At 39.1% G+C, this 19,434-nt stretch overlaps 1 protein-coding gene across 1 annotated transcript; it reads right to left on the bottom strand.

The window, feature by feature from the left end:
• Positions 1-9,507: 9,507 nt before the first annotated feature.
• On the bottom strand, positions 9,508-11,001 carry LOC139458099 (E3 SUMO-protein ligase ZBED1-like). Its single transcript, XM_071239413.1, has one exon. It carries the CDS (start codon positions 10,999-11,001, stop codon positions 9,508-9,510), a length of 1,494 nt encoding a protein of 497 aa, XP_071095514.1.
• Between the last annotated feature and the right edge of the window lie 8,433 nt (positions 11,002-19,434).

Here is a 19,434-nt window from a genome sequence, read left to right as displayed (position 1 = left end):
GCCGAATACACTTATCGCTGATAAATTACTTTCTTTGTTTGTCAATTTGAATTTCTATTTCATTAAAAGTATCATCTTTAATTGATATAGTAAGAATGTAAGGGAGAAGTTGGTTGATTTTCCGTTAGTCTGCAATCTCGAACCAATCTGATTATTAAAACAACAAAGTTAATTCATCTGGAAAACATGATCAGTCGTAACCCTTTGCAAAATGAAATATGATGGCATTTCCAAAGACAAACATAAGTATAAACGTTACTACATATGGGGTTAGAGGGCAAATTTCAAGATTCTTGTAATGGCCGCCCCCAAACTAGTGGCAGCGATGTTACTGAGAGTGTAACGAAGTGTCACGCGCTGGGAAGGAGCTTGCTGATGAACGTCAACAAATACAACTTCAACCCTTAATTGTATACAGCCAATTGCATCGTGTAAACACGCAAGTCGGACCAACTTTTGACGTATGCATTTTGCTGGACGTGAGTTGTACGAATAGGACATGCTCTATTTTCATGCGACAATTGTACGTACACAGCCAATCTAAACGCGGATCGAAATCACGTGAATTTACTCGTCAATTTGTAAACAAAAGTGGCGACTCCGATTCACGTTTGTAACTTCTGCTTTTCGATATCCTAAGTGTCACCACTCAATAAAGGACCTAAGAAAAGTAGGTACGTAGAATAACACTGTAACAAATTATATATTTTGACATTTGCATCGGTCTAATTCTCCATGTTAAACTGTACATAGTGTTATTTGACGGGCTTTGTGACTGTACACTGTAGTGTAAACCAAGATGAGATTATGTCCATAATACGTTTCTAAAACTTCAAATACATCACACACATAAATACCCGTCACAGTGTTGGATTCTGTGGGAAAGTATCTATTATGTGATGCCATTAACAACTAGTGGTGTAACGATACGGCGATACAGTATTGTATCCCGATGCACAGCCCACGATACGATGCATCGATTTGGAAAGCATGTATCGCGATACATACGATATTTTCATAACAGCAGTTATACCTACCGTATTTTCTTGAGTATAGTGCGCTCTTTTTTCCAAAAAACACAGCTGTGTAGAAGGGGTTGCGCATTATACACGAATTAATGAGTTTTGATGTTTTTCCCCCATGGAAAGACATTACCGTGAGCACGTAACCCCGGAAATACCATGTCAACAAATCCATACTGAAGTTCTCAAATTATTCATGTAATTACACTGTCTGGCCATAAAAAAGTGTTCTTTGTATATCTGGACTCATGTTTGTAACTTATTTCATTAATTCTATTCAAAATTCCTTTTAATATTGTTATAATTAATTTCGGCGAAATCGTGTGTGAAGCGATCGGAAGATCGCACAACTCACCGTTATTAACAGCAACCACGGTCAGATTACCGCTATTGACGCCTTGAAAGGAATTTTAGTTGACAGAGAATGGATACATATATCATAAATGCCATACTTTGATTCGTTAAAAGTCAGATTTGTTTTTGTTGGACGATTCTATGTCAACACGTAATTCTCGCGATCACGCGATCACGTGCACGGGAGCCTTGACGGTGACTGGTCAGACTGGTTCCATGTAAAAAATAATATCCGGCAATGGCGATCAGCTGCTTCGCTTAGGGTTATTATTATTTTAAATATGTTTAGTAAAAGCTGCATCTAAATTAACAATATATTGGAATATATTATTCCTGATCAAAAAATAGTTTTAGATACAACTTTTGCCGATCCTTGCATTAAAATACTGTAAAGTTATATCATTGGGTGTGTCTTGCCCGAATCACCGGTAGGTTCCAAGAAAACGTGTGTACATGTACAGCTGATTGCTGTGTCTGGCTTAGTTTACGAGAAAATACACAAGGTAATCTTAATCCCTGGATATAAAACAATGCCTAGCTGAACAAAAAATACAATTTAAACGGTAAATCAACATGTCTGGTGATTTTTTATCTCAAATTTCGAATTTGTACTGACGAAGTTTCTCATCACCCGTTCGTTTGCCGGACTTCGCTGAAGGGGTACGGTGTAATTTTTTTCTGCGCATAATATTCATATTTCTTTTTTTCCAAAATATTGAACCCGCTAGAGGGGCGTGCGCATTATACATCGGTGCGCACTATACTCAAGAAAATAGATGAAATACATGGGCGGATACAGCTTTTTTGAAAAGGGGGGGGGGGGGGGGGGGGTGCACGATTAAGATCTATTTATTATTGTCTTTGGTGGTAATTTATACAGAAATAAAGATTTTTTTCGAAATAAAAAGGGGTGTGCGCCCATGAAATACTTTAACAGTTTCAAAGCCAGTTTGTTGTTTCAGTAAAACATACTGTATTGCTGACAATTTGCTATAACAGTAAATAAACACCTTATATCTTTTTCAACTGTACTTGACACATCTTTTAGATAGCAGAAAGACAGCAACTTGGCTTAGCTTGTACCAGTAAACACTGTATCGTGATACGTATCGTATCGCGACCCCTGTATCGGGATACGTATCGTATCGCGACCCTCCCGTATCGTTACACCTCTATTAACAACTATTTTAGGCAAATATATGTACAAAAAACAACATCTGAAAATAGTGCACAAAGAAAATATTGCCATTTTCGCATTATAGCAATTCCCCGTTCTAAATGTAATTATGTATTCAAATAACATATAACTACATGAGAAGTTCAATTACAAGAGCATTGGGTGTCTGCTCTTTTTCCAAACACCAGTCATCATTCCGAAAAAATTCCAAAAACCCTACATTCGTTTTCGAAACATAAAAACTCTAGACCGAAACTCCATGTTGGATAGTGTTGCAAGAAACTCTTTTTCGCGTCAGTCGAGATGCCAGTCACATCACATGTATTTCATATTCAGCTACGATACATACATCCCTGAATTCACCATACCATTAACAATCAATTGAAAGATTTTTGTATACAAACGGTCCAAAAGAAATCAACCGAAATATTCAATTTTAGTGTGCAACCAAACCCTGTGCTCTGGATTCTACCAGTGGGACCGTCTCGTTTGAAAATGTAAACAAAGCAAACTTCTCGTCTAAGATATTAACATTTTCTACTATTCCGAGAGATTCAGTCGTCAATTTGTTGCATGTTAGCTCAGATTATTACGAATATGCATGGGTCGAAAATCTTTGCACGAATTGAGGAATTAGTACTTAGATACTTGGGAAATTGGGAAAGTCAACAGAAATCGTTCCACGTGACGCCATGATTGAAGCAAAATCACGCACACTGACGGCGATATTGGTCTGCCGTTCCACGTAGTATCAAGGATAGAACAGAAACATAAAAACAAATAGATTTCAGATTGATTCTGATTACAAAACTTACATGACTCATTTATGTATATATGGGATTCCAGCGTCACGGTAAAACCTACTCCAAACATTCCGCGTACTGCTATCAGTGAACTCGCCATGTTATGACGGGAGGTTACCGGTAGTGATGTCATATTAGTATACGTCAACATCAACATTGTTGTACATGTTTGTTATTTTCTTCGAGTTGTGGATGAATTAGTTCACAATGCATTCAGTTCATTAAGTAGTTTACTTTTTCAATCTTGAATAATAATTTGAGTATCTCTTCAATATATTTTCACCCAGTAAAAAAAATGCACACCTGCAAAATGAGTACATGTACATGTATGTAGTACCATTGCTAATATTATCTATGAAACTCTTAATAATCAGCTATTTGTTTGAACATAGAACATAGTGTTAAAGTTATTCAAATATGTGTACACTAAAGGACCGCCTCCGTGGTCTAGTGGTAGAGCGTCCGCCCGGGGTCCGGGGTTCGATTCCCGGCCGCGTCATACCAAAAGACGTTAAAAGATGGTACTTGTTGTTACCCTGTCTGGCGCTTGGCATTAAGGGGCTAAACAAGGACTGGTCGGCTCGGAGTCAGTTTACTGTGTCTGAGTGGGGTATTCATGTTAAACTGCGGTATGGTATCTCAGTGAGCTAGCACTATAAATCGGCATCAGTCCGGACTAGTACAAACGGCCACACACACACACACACACACACTCACACACACACACACGTAGATGCACGTCGCTATATAAGTGCAATAATCTTGGACGCGACGTTAAACCCAATTTCACCTCACCCCACCTCCTATAAGATGCTTTGTGAATGAAACACACTGCAGCATATACATATTTCCTTTGGAGAATTGTGAAATATTCATTGTGGCAAATTTATATAGATAGGTCAAATAAAACTTGCACTTCATTTCTTGAATTAAAGTTAATATATACCTGAAGAAACTTCGTCACGTTACACTTTTATTAATGTATAACTCATGTGTGGACAACTATTTGTTTTACATTTGGATTTTATCGTTTAATTAGCGGAAGATTGACAGCTAAAGATTGCTTCAGGTGCGCGTTTCAAAATAGGGGTCGGTGAAGGAGGTTCGTGGTCTGTTGGGGTTTGGGTGTGCGTTGGTGAGTGTGGGTGTGGGTGTGGGTGTGGGGTGTGAGGTTGTGGAGCTGTTGTTGTGACAAAGCCAAACATTCTGTTCTTTTGATCGAAATTTTCTATTCTATGAACGACTATTAGTGGTAATATATTGTTACTTTTTACTTGTACCGATGTCAACAACTGGATTGTCTGGTCCAGACCCGATTACTTACAGACCGCCGTCATATAGCTGGAATATTGCTGAGTGCGGCATTAAACAACAAGCAAACAAAACAAACACAACCCATGCAGCTTCACTCAGTATATTTGCTAATACCAAAGAGTTCGTGTTTAATTTAGTCATTTGGTTAATGGAGATTAACATTCTGCGCGTTCGGTTCCAAATTCAATTTAGCGCCATTTAAATCTACACGTAACCTAGCTCTCCACTGAAAACACAGTATGTTTATCTCCTAATTAAAAACAACCGAAACACGATCTCAAAATAACGGCATGTAGGAGCCAAAGTACACCGTATGTAAAGAAGAGTTAATTTGGGATCGTACTGTTTTCGTCATACAACGTTGTTGAATGAATGTATGTGTAAATGTTCTCTGTACGTCGCAGATCCTCCAACAATAATACAGAGCAAAGTGACGGTGTGTTTTCGCTGCAATGAAACAACAGCCTACTTCAACTGGACGCATAAACTAAAGCCACTCCTCCGCATCCAATGGAAGTTTAAGGATATTTATATGGCCAATTACACAAACACTGCTTTGGATTTTACACAGGTAAATCAATTAATAAGGTAACACGAACCAGTATTAACTGATAATGTAACATATATGTGGTTGTTTGTTGGTTGGTTTGAAAAGTAAACATCATAATATGTTGTCTTAATTCAAGGAGTCCCTGAGAATCAGCCCTAACTACAAGGATCGTTTTCACCTACTACAACAAGGTGGTGTTGGATTTAGACTTAACTACGCGACGAGGGCTGACATTGGCACCTACAGGCTTCTCATCACATTGGATACTGTAGATGTGGAAACAGTGGAAGGAGATTTAGAAGAGATAGGTAATATCTGCAGTCGTGACCATCTTTTGTTAGACAAGCCGAATTGTGAGTCGTGCCCCTCTCGTGGCCATTTTTGCGACTGGGTGCCGTCTAAGCGCAAACGGGCAAGTCGTTGCGTAATTATTCACGTATATGTTTTTCATATATCATACATATTCCATATTTAATAAACATCGGGACTTCGGTATTATGCAGGACGATTGAACACGTTTAACTGTTTCTTAGGTATATGTTTAGATACAAGACGTGTGTAAAATAAACAAACCTGAGGGATCCTTTGACCGTTGTACTTTTGATTGGTTTGTCGTATTTTCGCGCACAACATTCGTCGATAGGGGACGAATCTTCTTTCATGGAAAGGGGCGAACGTTGACAAAAGGTAATATCTGATGTTGTGGTAAGTGGACGAGTAAGGATCTAGCAAAACCTCGACCGTATTGCGGAGAAATAAACGTTATAACTGACATATATGCATACGGACTAACGGATAATATTTAATGCAGTGCGATTATGGTACATAATATATGTGTATTAATTGTACTTATCAGAATGTTTTTTTACAGATAGACAGGAAAAAGTGAACCTTTGCAGTCATGGAAATGCCGTCTTTAAGTGGACATTGAGGAACATGTCTTTCAGCCTCATACAATGGCAGGTCAATGGCACAACGTTTGCCAGTACAACTAAGACAGGATTAAGTACGGTATGTATAAGTTGCAGAATAACAAGATTTCTTCGGATTTACCAACTTGTCACGTTACCTTGAGTTGGTTAGGTGTGAACACATTGTGTGCTTGTATGTGTGCTGTTACTTGTTTGGTTGTGCTTGTCATCACCATCAAGTTATTTTTGTTTATACAGGATTCACTGAATATCAGCGACGATTACAAGCCTCGCTTTCATCTGCTAAAACAAGGTGACGTTGGATTCCAGCTTGACTATGTCATGAGGAATGACGCTGGAACATACACGTGTATCATCACATTTCAAAGCCCGGAATTTACGATAGTAGGAGATTTGGAAGTGAAAGGTAATATTTGCATCGTGATCAATATTGCTTTTTAAAGTCTAAATAGCAATTATATAGCTAAATTCAGAAAACCGACGGGTGACCACCCAACACATGGGCGAGCTGAAATACTGTTCTGTACCTTGAGAGTAATCAAACGTCGCTATAGAATATAGTTACTATTTTACAGACCAACAAAGTGGTGACTTCAACATTACGGTCAACACCCAGGGAACATGTGCACTGACATGCGGAGAGAGCCGGGATTCCACGTTCAGCTGGGTAAGCTGTGATTCTGTGATAGTTCATTGAACCAGGCTTCTTTGCTGGGTGGGGGCACGGGTGGCCTAGTCGTCTAAGGCGCCGCGATTCGGTGTGCAGAGTTGCGTCCCTTGGGCACGCCAGAAACCTATGGTTGTGGGTTCGAATCCCGGTTCGCCCCGATTATGTTACTAAGTTTGTCAGCACCATACCAGTTCTCGTGGGTTTCACCGAAGTGGTAAACGTCTGAGACCTGCATCACTTTGGGCTTTCCTCCCACATTAAGCTGACACGCCGTGATATAACTGGAATAATGTTAAAAGCGGTGCTATACCCACTCAATCACTCTTTGCTGGGTAAGGCTTAAGTATGTGATAGTTAATTAAACCAGGTGTCTGTGTAATCTATATTTGTGTGATATTTAATGGAATCAGGTGTCTCTACTGGTTTCGATATATCTATGTGATAGTTAATTGCACAAGGCGTCTGTCTAATCCATTTTTATGTGATAGTTAAATTTGGTTCTTTAGAACAGTGTGTGAAATATGTGTAGACTGTTTAACAATTTTCGTAATTTCACAATATTAGGATCATTATAGTGGTATACAGGGATACGTTTTCTTCTCACAGTTGCGTACAATGGACATACAATTAAGGAGGAGTATTCATACTCTATATCTTGCCTATTGTATATTTTACATAATCGTTCTGACCTTGGGGTTTTTGAATATGTCCCACTCTCGATGCATTAATCATGCAGCTCTTTGTATTTACCTAAGTCAGATACTTTCAGTTTATGTGTTTTCTATAACATAACATTTGTTCTATAATGTGAGCGAAAATGACCACGATTGCAGATAAATATATTTTAGCCACTGTAGAAAAGAATTGACAAATGCACTTTCAGATTGTACAGATTATTCATATCAAACATTTCCAAAACCACTATTGCATTACAATTTTTTCACATCAGTTACCCAGTTATATTTCCATTCGTATCGTATTACATCATCATATTGTGACATTTCTTTGTGTATCTCGATGAAGTCATTTTAAGGAGTTTCAGCCAGAACTGAATCACTTTCAGGTGCGAATATATTAATCTACCACATTCTCCATACACCATTGCGCTACATGTGTTGGGTTTACACCGAGAAATATTTTACATGCAAAGTGAACCTCTTCGATATCCTTAAATTGTTTTAATTCTCATATTTCAGCACCGTAATGTAAAATTCAAATACAATGGTTTTGGCCTGGACGGATGCTTCTCCTATTTCATTACCAGACCAGTTTAGAGTGTGACAGAAATAAATACCCAAATATTAATGGTGTGTAGTCACATTCAGAGTTTCACCTTTAAAAGACCATTTGGCCATTGTGGCAAGTTTGCAACTATTTTTGAATACAGTAATTTCAGTTTTGACTCCATTAACAGTAATATTCTATTATCACAGTAATATTCTAAGACTTCAATCTGCTTTTGGAAGTCACCAACTTGAGAACATGATAATACCATATGCATGTAATAAAAGAGTTGAACAACATCTGGATGTAACTACATGTCATTTTACAATTGTTACAGATTTTTGATGAAAAATGAAAATAAAAGTGGACTCAATATACATCCTTGTTGCCAAATTTGCATTCAACATATCAGACATTAAACCCTTATCTCGAACACACTTTAACAGTTTTATGTATACTTCGTAACAATTTCAACATTTTGGAACTAAGTCCACGTGCAGTAATAACCTCTATAATTTACACGTGTGTGTAAACTCAAAACTTCAGAGAAGTAAACAAACAATGCATAAAACTCTCCCCTCCCTTTCTTGAGGATAGTAATAGAGTAATAGAGATTGCAATATAAAGACATTATCAACATTTTATCCATTTTATGGGAATTGACTAGGGCTGCAACGATACAGGAAGGCCATGATACGATACGTATCTCGATATTCTGGTCACAATACGATACGTATCTCGATACACAACTTTATGGAAAAAAACATGAACAGAAAACATTACTCAAGCTTTTATTTGGTTCAAACAAAATGTCAACATTGATGCCCTCTGGCCACTGACAATGTCTCCTGCAGTGGAGAATACTCTCTCCAAGATAATGTCTGACCAAAAGAGCCTAGTTAGGGAATCGACATTCATTGCCCTTCCACCATTCCAGGGGATTTGCAGTTAATGGAATACAGTCTTCGGTTTTATATCGTTGTATCTCATTTTCCAAACAAGTTGATAGTGGTCTTGCCGCCTGAACATGTGTGAAAAACACCTCTCCAAAAATTTCCTCCATGGCAGTTTTGATTTTCTTTTCACATGGTTCGTCAGGTTCGTGAGACTCTGGCCTACTCTCACTCTGACTTCAGTCTGAAACAAGTTTTCAGAATTTAGATATACAAAATCTTCTATACTAAATGTCAGTTTTAATTTTTTTGTTTCTGAAGAAAATAGTCAAAGACAATGTCAATGATTCAATGTTTTTTTTCTTCTAAAGAATTGTTATGAAGGAAATTGGAATCTAAACATGTATGCATGTTTCATTTCCTAGGCTAAATATTAGCTCTCAAACATTTAGTTTGCTGCAATAATATTTAGATTTTCAGACAAAACATTTAATAAACAAATAAATACCTTCAACTTTGATGCACATGCCACTGCTTTCACTGTCAGTCCAGTAAAAACCAGAAGTCGTCAAGTTTCATCATGGTACGGCAGGGACCTGAACCTGGGATCTAGGGCTGTAGCCTCCTGCAGGAACTGGTTGACATCAGGATCAGTGTATCTGTCCTTTAGGTCCTTTGTAATAGCAGCTTTCACACTTTTGATGAGAACTGAATCAGATTCCACAACAGCCATAGCTTTTAAAATCAGTTCCTTGAGTGGAAGAATCAGTGACACTGTTGGTGTCTTCTCACTGCACATGATAGTTGTGATTGTTTTCAATGGCTTCAGGACACGTGTAGCATCCTCCACACATCCCACATCCTCATCCGACAGTGTGACAAGTGAATCAACATTTTTTCTGACATCTTTGACTGTTAGTGTAGCAAATATTGCTGCTTGCTGCTCCAGATAACCTTCCAACATGTCATAGCTTGAATTCCATCTTGTGGAAACATCTTGTATGAGTGTGTGGCAGGGAAGTCCAAGAAGCAACTGTTTGGTTCTGAGGACAGATGCAGCATGAGAGCTTCTATGAAAGAAGGACACGACTCTTCTAACTCTCCCCAAAATCCTGGCCATCTGACTGACTTGCATTGCCCTTTGACTTGCTAAGTTTATAGTGTGTGCAAAACACCTAATGTGTGGGTTGAGACTTGGTGACTGCTTGACAGCACTAACAATGTTGCTTGCATTGTCAGTTGATATGGCAACATTTCCAAACCTGTCAATCTTCCATTCTGTTAAAGCAGATGCCAGAACGTTTGCTAGGTTAGTTCCAGTGTGGCTTTCGTGAAGGGGCCGTGTTTGCAACACAGGAGTTGCCATTTGCCATTCTTTGCTAACAAAATGTGCAGTTATGGAAATAAGGCTCTTGGTCACACGTGACGTCCATTCATCAGTTGTGATAGCAACAGATGAAGCACCTTCAATTCGTTTCAAAACCTCACGTTTCGTGTTCTCGTACAGTTTAGGCATAACAGTATTTGTAAAATGTGTACGGGAAGGAATCTGATACCTTGGCTTGAGTGTGTTGACAAGACGCCTAAATCCCACATTCTCCACAACGGAATATGGTCGCATATCCAAAGCAATGAAAACACCAATGCTATTTCTGATCGCCCCAGCGCGGGACGATGCAGCCGGTAATTTTGATTTAATTACATCATGGAGATTAGGTTGACTGCCTGGCAAGAGTTTGGTGTAATCAACAACACGTGACTGCGTACCTTGAGTAGAAGACGGAACCTTGCTAACGCCAATATCTATGTCCGAGTGATGGCGACGAAGATGAGTGGACATGTTTGTGGTACTACTCGTGTATTTCACACGAGTGAAGCAATGGCGACAGGCCGTTTCTTCCTTATTGACAGTTCGCACTCCATCCCGATATAATACGGGAAATCCAAAATGGTCCCACACAGCTGACTTAAATGAACTGGGGGGCTTTTCCAACTCGCATTTCTCACTAATAAACCTGGCTGCTGCCATGTTTTCAAGTCGTTTGAAGCACGTGCCGGTCATCGTGACACGCACTAAAGCCTTCTGGTTGGCTGTTCAGTGAATGTCAACCAATGAAACAATAGGATACATTCAGTTATGTAATACGACCTGTTTGATTGGTTAATACATTCAGCGAGCACACGGAGCAGTCAATCACAAGGTAACGTAAACCCGGAAGAGACAACACAACATGTTCTGCCTACCTTACACGATCAGAGTTTGAAAAAATATTAGTATATTAGTTGTTTATGTTTCATAGTGTAGGGGGAGTGGAGGGAAACATCGTATCAGAGTTTATTAAAAATGTAAGGGCGTTTTGGGAGCAATGCGTTACGAGGGAAGCAGGGGAACTCTACTTAAGATTTGCGTTCCGTATCGTGGCGTATCGATATACACCCCTTCGTGTATCGTGTATCGTATCGTGGGTCAAGTATCGCGATGCATCGGAATATCGGTGTATCATTTCACCCTTAGAATTGACCTTAGACACAAGTCTCTTGTTACTTATACAAGTAAATATTTCACTAAAGGCGTATTCCTTTGTAGTGTTTGACACCATAAGAAGCACCTGCTTTATGAAGCGGAATAAAAACACCAATAGACCATGTTTCCGGGACGTATCATTCATGAAATCACATCATATTAAATACCAATACTATAAAAGGCCATGAAAGAAAGAAGCTCCCATATATTTTAGGCGAAATATTAAACAGTTAGATTTGAAGCAATGTGAATCCTTTAAAGCGATGTTGTGTGTCAAGTTTCGTTAAATTACAGTGAGTAATAAATTATTGTGTAAAACGTGTTGACCTTGAGCTTCAATATCATTCCATTAAATTATGGGGCGGTGGGGTAGTCTAGTGGTTAAAGCGTTCGCTCGTCACGCAGAAGACCCGGGTTCGAAACCCCACATGGGTACAATGTGTGAAGCCCATTTTTTGGTGTACCCCTGCCCTGATATTGCTGGAATATTGCTAAAAGCGGCGTAAAACCATACTCACTCACTCCATTAAATTATTTGTCTCGAAAGTCCTTCAGTGGTATGTAGGTGGTATATGATGTATGAAACCTCTAACATCTATTGTGAGCGCGTGGTTGAGAAACCCAATTATATGTAATTCTACCCTTCTTATTTCGCGCGTTTCTTTTGACAATTCTAAATTATGTTCCAAGGGGACAAGGAGGCATGTGTTACCTCCCTTTAGCGGCAATCCCACAATACTGAGCTTGTTATGAGTTGCAAGAGCAGTAATTCGCTTTGGTTGAGGTTATTAGTCTAAATATATTTTGTTATCAAAAGACAAAGTCTACATGGTTGTATCTAATATACATCTCTGACAAGTGGCACCACTCACTTCACTTTAATGTGACTTCTTAGCACCCGATGGGCCCATGGTATTCATTATAACAGATTTTTAATATGCCAGTTACTACGGACACATTTCTGAATTCTTATCTGTTACGTTCTGATAACTAACGCTTTATTGTCCCCAAACCTGAAGTACGGTATGTTATGTCGATTATCTAGTTCCAATGGCTTGGCTAAATGAGACGAATGTATAAATAATTCAGAAATTGTGTCATCTATTCCTGGAGATTTGTTACATGTAAGGTGATGGATGCTGTTTAAGATTTCGTCTTTTGATATAGGCTCATTGAGAATATCCGCTGTAATATCTTCAGTGACATCGTCATTTGTACAGTTAAATACTCGGAAAGTCGTCCGGCACAGTTGATGTTTGCTCTCCAGCAAACAAATCTCTAAAATGTACAAAAAAGTCAGCCATCTTAATATTATTTTGAACATAATTCTTACAATTCAAACTTTTAATCACAGACCAGAATTTATTTAAGTTCTTAATACCTTCATGCCGCATTATATTTGTTTCTTATGTAATGGGGCAGCGATTCGCTGTGCAAAGTTGCGTCCCTTGGGCACGCCAGAAACCTATGACTGTCGGTTCGAATCCCGGTTCGCCCCAATTATGTTTCTAAGTTTGTCAGCACCATACCCGTGCTCGTGGGTTTCACCTAAGTGGTAAACGTCTGAGACCTGCATCACTTCGGGCTTTCCTCCAACATTTAGCTACTAAGCCGCGATATGACTGGAATACTGTTAAAAGCAGCATTAAACCCAACTCTCTCACTCACTCTTATGTAATGGTATTCTTTCAATGAGTGACAATCCTGATTTTCAACTGTAATACTCTATTTTGTAATGCTCTATTTTCCCCCTTCCCCTGTCTCTATCGTGTGGTGAGGATGCAGAGAAACACGTCTGTATATATGAGACGACCATGTACATTTCACACCCATTTGTCTTCTGATAACAAAATATCTTTAAACTAATTGCCTCAAGCAAAGTAATTTACTTCTTTTGCAACTCACGAAGAAGCTCAGCACAGTAGGATTGTAGCTAAAGGGAGGTAACACATACCTCCTTATCCCCTTCAAATATAATTTAGACTTACCAACATAAACGCACAAAGTAAGCAGGGTAGAATTATATGAACGGAGGACTTAAAAGTCAGCGATGACATCAGGGGTCTTTGAAAAGGGTGAACATGTTCTGCTCTATTGGTTGCACCCGCCACGCACACAATTGGCATAGTACATAGGGCTTCCACAGGTCCAATTTTTAGACTCGAGTACCCGAGGGGTGAACCTCGACTCGTACTCGAGTACCCGAAAATAAGACATTCTTTAAGAATATTGGTTCATTAGATCAAAATTGCCATCTAAAAGTATTAAAACATGTAATAAGTATAATTGAAATGTAATTAGAGAGCGTCCACGGAACTTGTTTATCTGTCAAAGTGTATGGAAGCGTTCAGTGTTAATGTTTGCTTGTAACTGCACTAATCTTAATCACGACCCTCAAAAACATTCCGTCACGTCTACAAATGCTACAATACATATTGAACACAAACCAAGTTTTTTTTCTGACGATCAGCGTTTCATTCGACACCTGCCAACAAACATGAACAATAATTCGCAGGAAGAAAATCGATAAAGTGCATCACGTGACATACACGTATACACAGCTGCTGGCCTGCAAGACTAAAGCCGCTAAATATGGAAATGTAGTACTATAGGTTCATTCATTCATGAGTTTTGTCACGTTTTCAAACTGTACCAAACTGTTGGCCTGTTGCTTGATTTGTAAGCACTGAAATAGCACATATATATCAGCTAATCAGTTGTTAATCTGTGTAAGCGAATACACTTGGCATTTGTGTCCCGAGCAAAGAAACAATAAACGCCTTGATACATTCAATTTCTTAAAGTCGTAAAGGAAAAACATTAATTACGTCTAATTTATGTGACATTTTCAATTGTTCTAATGTACATCTACTTTTACAAAGAATACATTATTCAAACAATATTATTTGAAGCTTTAATCAATATATTGATGAACAATTGAACATTGAAACAGAGTGATCTCCCCTTATCGAGTACGCGAGTCCTTGATAACGGACTCGAGTCCCACTAATACTGACCCGGCCCCGAGTACTCGAGAACTCGTTGAAGCCCTAATAGTACAGTAAGTGGATGTTTGCTGTCTGACACCGCAAAGCAATGCTGTACACAATCTAGTTCCGACCAGACAATCCAGTGACAGAGAGTCTATATAGCACATGCCTACGGCGTGTCCTCTTGCCTCTCTGTAGAAATGAAGCTAAGGACGTACCCGTTGTTCCCGTCCTCACAGCAGGCCGGAAATTGCATCCGTGTCAACACTTATATATACTCTTAAGAAAAGAAACGCAAAACCAGATTTGTGTAAGGTTGGAAAATACATTTATACGAGGAACCATGAGCCAAAATGTTGTGGAGAGAACAATTGGTGCTTGTAGTCACCTCAGTTATCGGTACTGGAAAAATCCAAGGTGAAGATCAGCTACCATCATACCGTATGTCCCCCGTTAGAATCGATAGCGGCCTGCCCATGGAAGAACGAGTATGCGAATCACATCCTGGGGAATGGTAGCCCACTCGGCCTGCAACACAAAAGCCAACTTCTGCAACGTCTGGGGTTGTGGTTGACGTCGGCGTAGCTGTCTATCCAATACATCGCACAGGTGCCCTATCTGGCTCACATCCGGGGATCTGGAGGGCCAGGGAAGAACATCAACGTTGTTGTTGTGTAGACAGGCTCTTGTGATCCGTGCTACATGCGGTTGGGCGTTGTCCTGCTGGAATACACCGTTGCCGTTGGTTGCAATTAGGAGGACGTGTGGTTGGAGAATTTCGTTGATGTATCGTTGAGCCGTAAAATAGCCCTGGATATGGACCAAACCTTTCTTGCCATGATGAGAGATAGACGCCCACATCATAACGCTACAAACCTGTCCACTTCCTGAACTAGACAACTCTCCAACGCAGTTGAGGCCATACACTGTGTTGACGACACCAATGCAGCCGTTGTTGACGAAGTTGTCGACTAAATATGATGCATCGAATAGGACGTCTGACTCGTAAACCTGCTGCTCTTCGTACGGTCTGGTCGGAGATACTACGACGTCCTGGTATTTGGGATGCGATTGAGGTGGCTGTGGTCGTCCTTTCACGTAGGTGGCACAGCGATCTTGGGCTGGCCAATCACATGTTGACCCATGCTGTTGTAACCGATCCCATAACCTTGTGATGGTGCTGGGCCCTACATTGAAAGCCCTGACTACAGCTGATCGGGATTCCCCCTGCCTACAAGCGGCCTATGACGTTGTTTCTGTGCACTTCTGTTATTCTTGGCATGTTGTTGAACTGTCACTGTTGATGCTAGGCAATCAAAACCCCTACATTTTAATACCGTTCATAGGACTGCTGCACGTGCAGCTCCATGGCCCTTTTTAATGCACTGGGTGCGTTTTTCCGAATCGTACGTGTTTCCCGACTAATGGTTTGCATTTCCTTGTTGTGATCATTTGATCCGGGAAATTTGTCACATAAACACATTAAACCTCTTCATTTTGCACCTCTTGGTTCCCTAATTTTGCTATTAAGCCCCAAAAATATCAGTTTTGCGTTTCTTGTTTTGAAAAGTATATTGCTTGGTCTCCTGTCACCAACTGAATAAAGAACATTAGCAAAAAGGTAAAGCGACATGTTTGATACTTTTTACAGATTTTCTCAAAGACCACCGGGAGAAAGAACGAGAATAGCAAAGGACATGAATTACCCCTCTCGTCCATTCCTCAGAAGGGATCGGTGTATTGCCAGCGACATTCTGACTGTACAATCTCGTTACCCTACAATTTCTCCAGTGGTGAGTCAGTCAGTGGAAATCATTTACTGTACGAAAGCAAGGATTTTCCTATTCCCATGTTTTAATTTTTCAGGACTTGTCTCCATCGTCCTTTTCCCATCTCGTTTACCCATTGTTTTCTTTTGTCGCCTTCTCGTATTACAGACCAAGTTTAGTTGTTTTTAAAAAAAACAACGTGAAATAGATGTGGAATTCCTTTTATATTTACGCTGCTAACATTTATTTTAACAATAGTTATTGCAGTAACTCATGGCAAGAATTTCATGATAACACAAATCCTTGACATCAGTGCACTACTAGACTCATTCCAATTACATATCAAGTTAATATCACTCGTGACAAGAGGAACTTCTTGACATATACTTGATATGAAATGGGAATATGTTTCGCTATCCTTTAAGTCTGCGATCTTCAATGTAGTGGCTTTTCTGTTTGCTTGACAAGCGTATATTACTTGAACTAAACTACTTTGATATGTGGGAAAATGGCGATACTGATATTGTGATGTGGTAGTGCCATCGAATAAAGGGTATAATACAATGTTTAAGTTGTACTTTTAGTGGTTAAATATTCGTTGAACATAATACTAACTCTTAGCATTGCAGCCTAAGATCACATAGTACGTGAGCAAACTAGTTGTACTACTGCAATTGCCAAGCAAGAAAACTCCCTTGAGAACACAAATATACGCGCTGTGTTGTCTGCAAAACTATTGTAAAAGTTTGTCTGATTTAAATCTATCGTTTATGTTCCACTTTGAACCTCACATTTAGGTGTCAAAATTTGCATGCAAATGAGTCCTTGTGATCGCAATGACCCAGCGATGAGACAAGATGAATGCAGGTGAGATATTCTTATTTCATGGGAAGAGTAGGGCTAGTTTCTTGTTGAACATGTCATTCAAAATGAAAACAAGAACGAAAACTTAGAATAAATAATTCTATACTGTGTCCACATGACATTACAAAAAGGGTAAAAGGAATATATGTCTGTGTTTGTTGAGCTGGTGGAGGCTGATATTTCTTTGGTGTTGGAAATAAATGTCATTTATCTATGTCACATGTGAAGCATGAAATACATTTTGGTTTCAAATCAACCATCCACAGCTTCTGTCAATTGTTGGTCATGTTCCAAATGAAATACATTTCTGAAATTAAAGTGTTATTTTTGCTGCAGGTGAGGTCCCTACAGTTGTCGTAGTTCTGATATGCCTAGGTATCATTACCATCATCATCATCATCATCGTCATAGTATAAAATACCATGCAAGCGAGGGAGAGAGAGAAAACGAATCATGACTATTGTGTCTGTGTTACCTGCAATATACATATATATGTCCCTCGTTTTTAACATAGACTGTGTAGTTACACTGTTTAGTGGCAGTATTAAGACACCTGCTGTACGCATGCGCTATACATATGTTATCCTTTGTATGTTGCAGCAGGGAGACAGGAGGAGGAGAGGCTGTCAGCGGAGTGGAGGAACAAATGCTTTAGGACTTTAACAGCCAACCAACCAGTGCCTAATGTGCCAAACTGACATACACTCCGTTTTGTATGAAATAGGATATACGGACTATACCATACAAGGAATAAACGCGATTTTCAATTTGCATTTTGGGAGATGAATAGAAGTAATGACGTCAGGAAATGGTATCATAATCGACGTCAATGATATCACATCAATGATATCATTACAGAAGGCGAGTTCACAGTATGAATGTGCTCACGATAATGAAAGTCAGGTGCCACCATGTAACTGTGTTGGTTTTTTAAATGCTCTGGTTATGAAAGTTATTAACACATATTGGTGCAGTGTACAATAGCAGAAATAATAGAGGATATTTCATGTGTCGAATGAAATATCTCCTTTTCCCCCGCTACAAGATGATAGAAACATCCAGTTTATAATGTACTATTTGTGTTATTGTCTACAGGAAAATCAAATTATTTCATAACAAATGTAAAACCTTGAAACGTAAATTCCCCCTACCTAACACACAGGGACAGTTCACCACTTCCTGATCCGCGACTTAAAAAGTATTTTTCTGTTTGCAAAATCTTGAAAAATATAAACAAAAGTATTAAAAAATATTTAGGGTCATAATGTATCTCTTAATATCATCATATACTAAATACTACATCAACTTTAACAAAAACTATTCTTGAAAACCAGGAGGCTACTGTTTGTTGTAAAAAAATACACGCTGGTCAAGTAACAAAAAATGGCGCCTTGTGAAACGAACTGTCTCGATTGACAAGTTAAAAGAGAATTTAACAGTTTATTACGAAACCTTTTCAGATAATAACAAATAGCAAGAAGTGATATCTACTCCATAAATGACCATCTGTCATTATTTTGTCTAACGCAAAAGGACGTCAACAGTTTGTGTACAGGATTGACACTTACGATAAAGGGAGATAATAAAAGGGGAGGTAACCCTTGTATGACAGTCGTTCCATCAAAGTTTCATGTTCACCACAGTGACATATCAAGTGTTATGTTCACTGCAATGAAATATCCCTTTTCTCAACTTCAGAAAACTCAGTCGTTCACACTGAAGTACATAATAAATATGGATATTGTCGTACACAACTCAGCAAGGATATGAACTGAGGCTAAATCGCGTTAAATAATTGATGCTTTAGAGCTTCTTCTAAAAACACTCTTTTATGATTAGAAATTGATGGTCTGATAAATGAATATATCTGTATGATTAGGTTACCGGTTTCATTTCTTCTGTTCTTGATAATTTGCATTAACGTATTTAGGATGATCAAACACCATGGCCACAATGTCCGCGAAGGGATCGTGCAATATCACTCATAACAGCCCTATGTTTAAGCCTCAAGACAATAATAGGAGAGACGACACATCTTATGTTAATGTCACCATTGAGCACAACTGCTGCATTGTATGTTTTTTTTATATCCCGGGTTTCTACCAATGCTCATTTTCAACTTGTGTTTTGGTCCCTATTGACAAATGTACAATGTCCACAGTTCCGATTTTCTCATTGCAAATGATCCAGTCCCGCATTGACATCTCAGCCTTTTTTTCCGTACACGCAGACTTGAAATCCCACACTGACCCTGCTCCTCTGTTCACACAGGGTAGGACCTGTAGGGCAGAGAACTACGAGGGGTGGCTGCGTTGATGTTAGTTGCTAATTATAACCACCTCCGAGGT

The sequence above is a fragment of the Haliotis cracherodii genome, unplaced genomic scaffold (assembly GCF_022045235.1).
Source record: "Haliotis cracherodii isolate W230 unplaced genomic scaffold, xgHalCrac1.p SCAF_12, whole genome shotgun sequence".
NCBI classification, from domain to species: domain Eukaryota; kingdom Metazoa; phylum Mollusca; class Gastropoda; order Lepetellida; family Haliotidae; genus Haliotis; species Haliotis cracherodii.
Note: the sequence above shows the minus strand (reverse complement) of the source record. Positions and strands in the feature narration are given on the sequence as shown.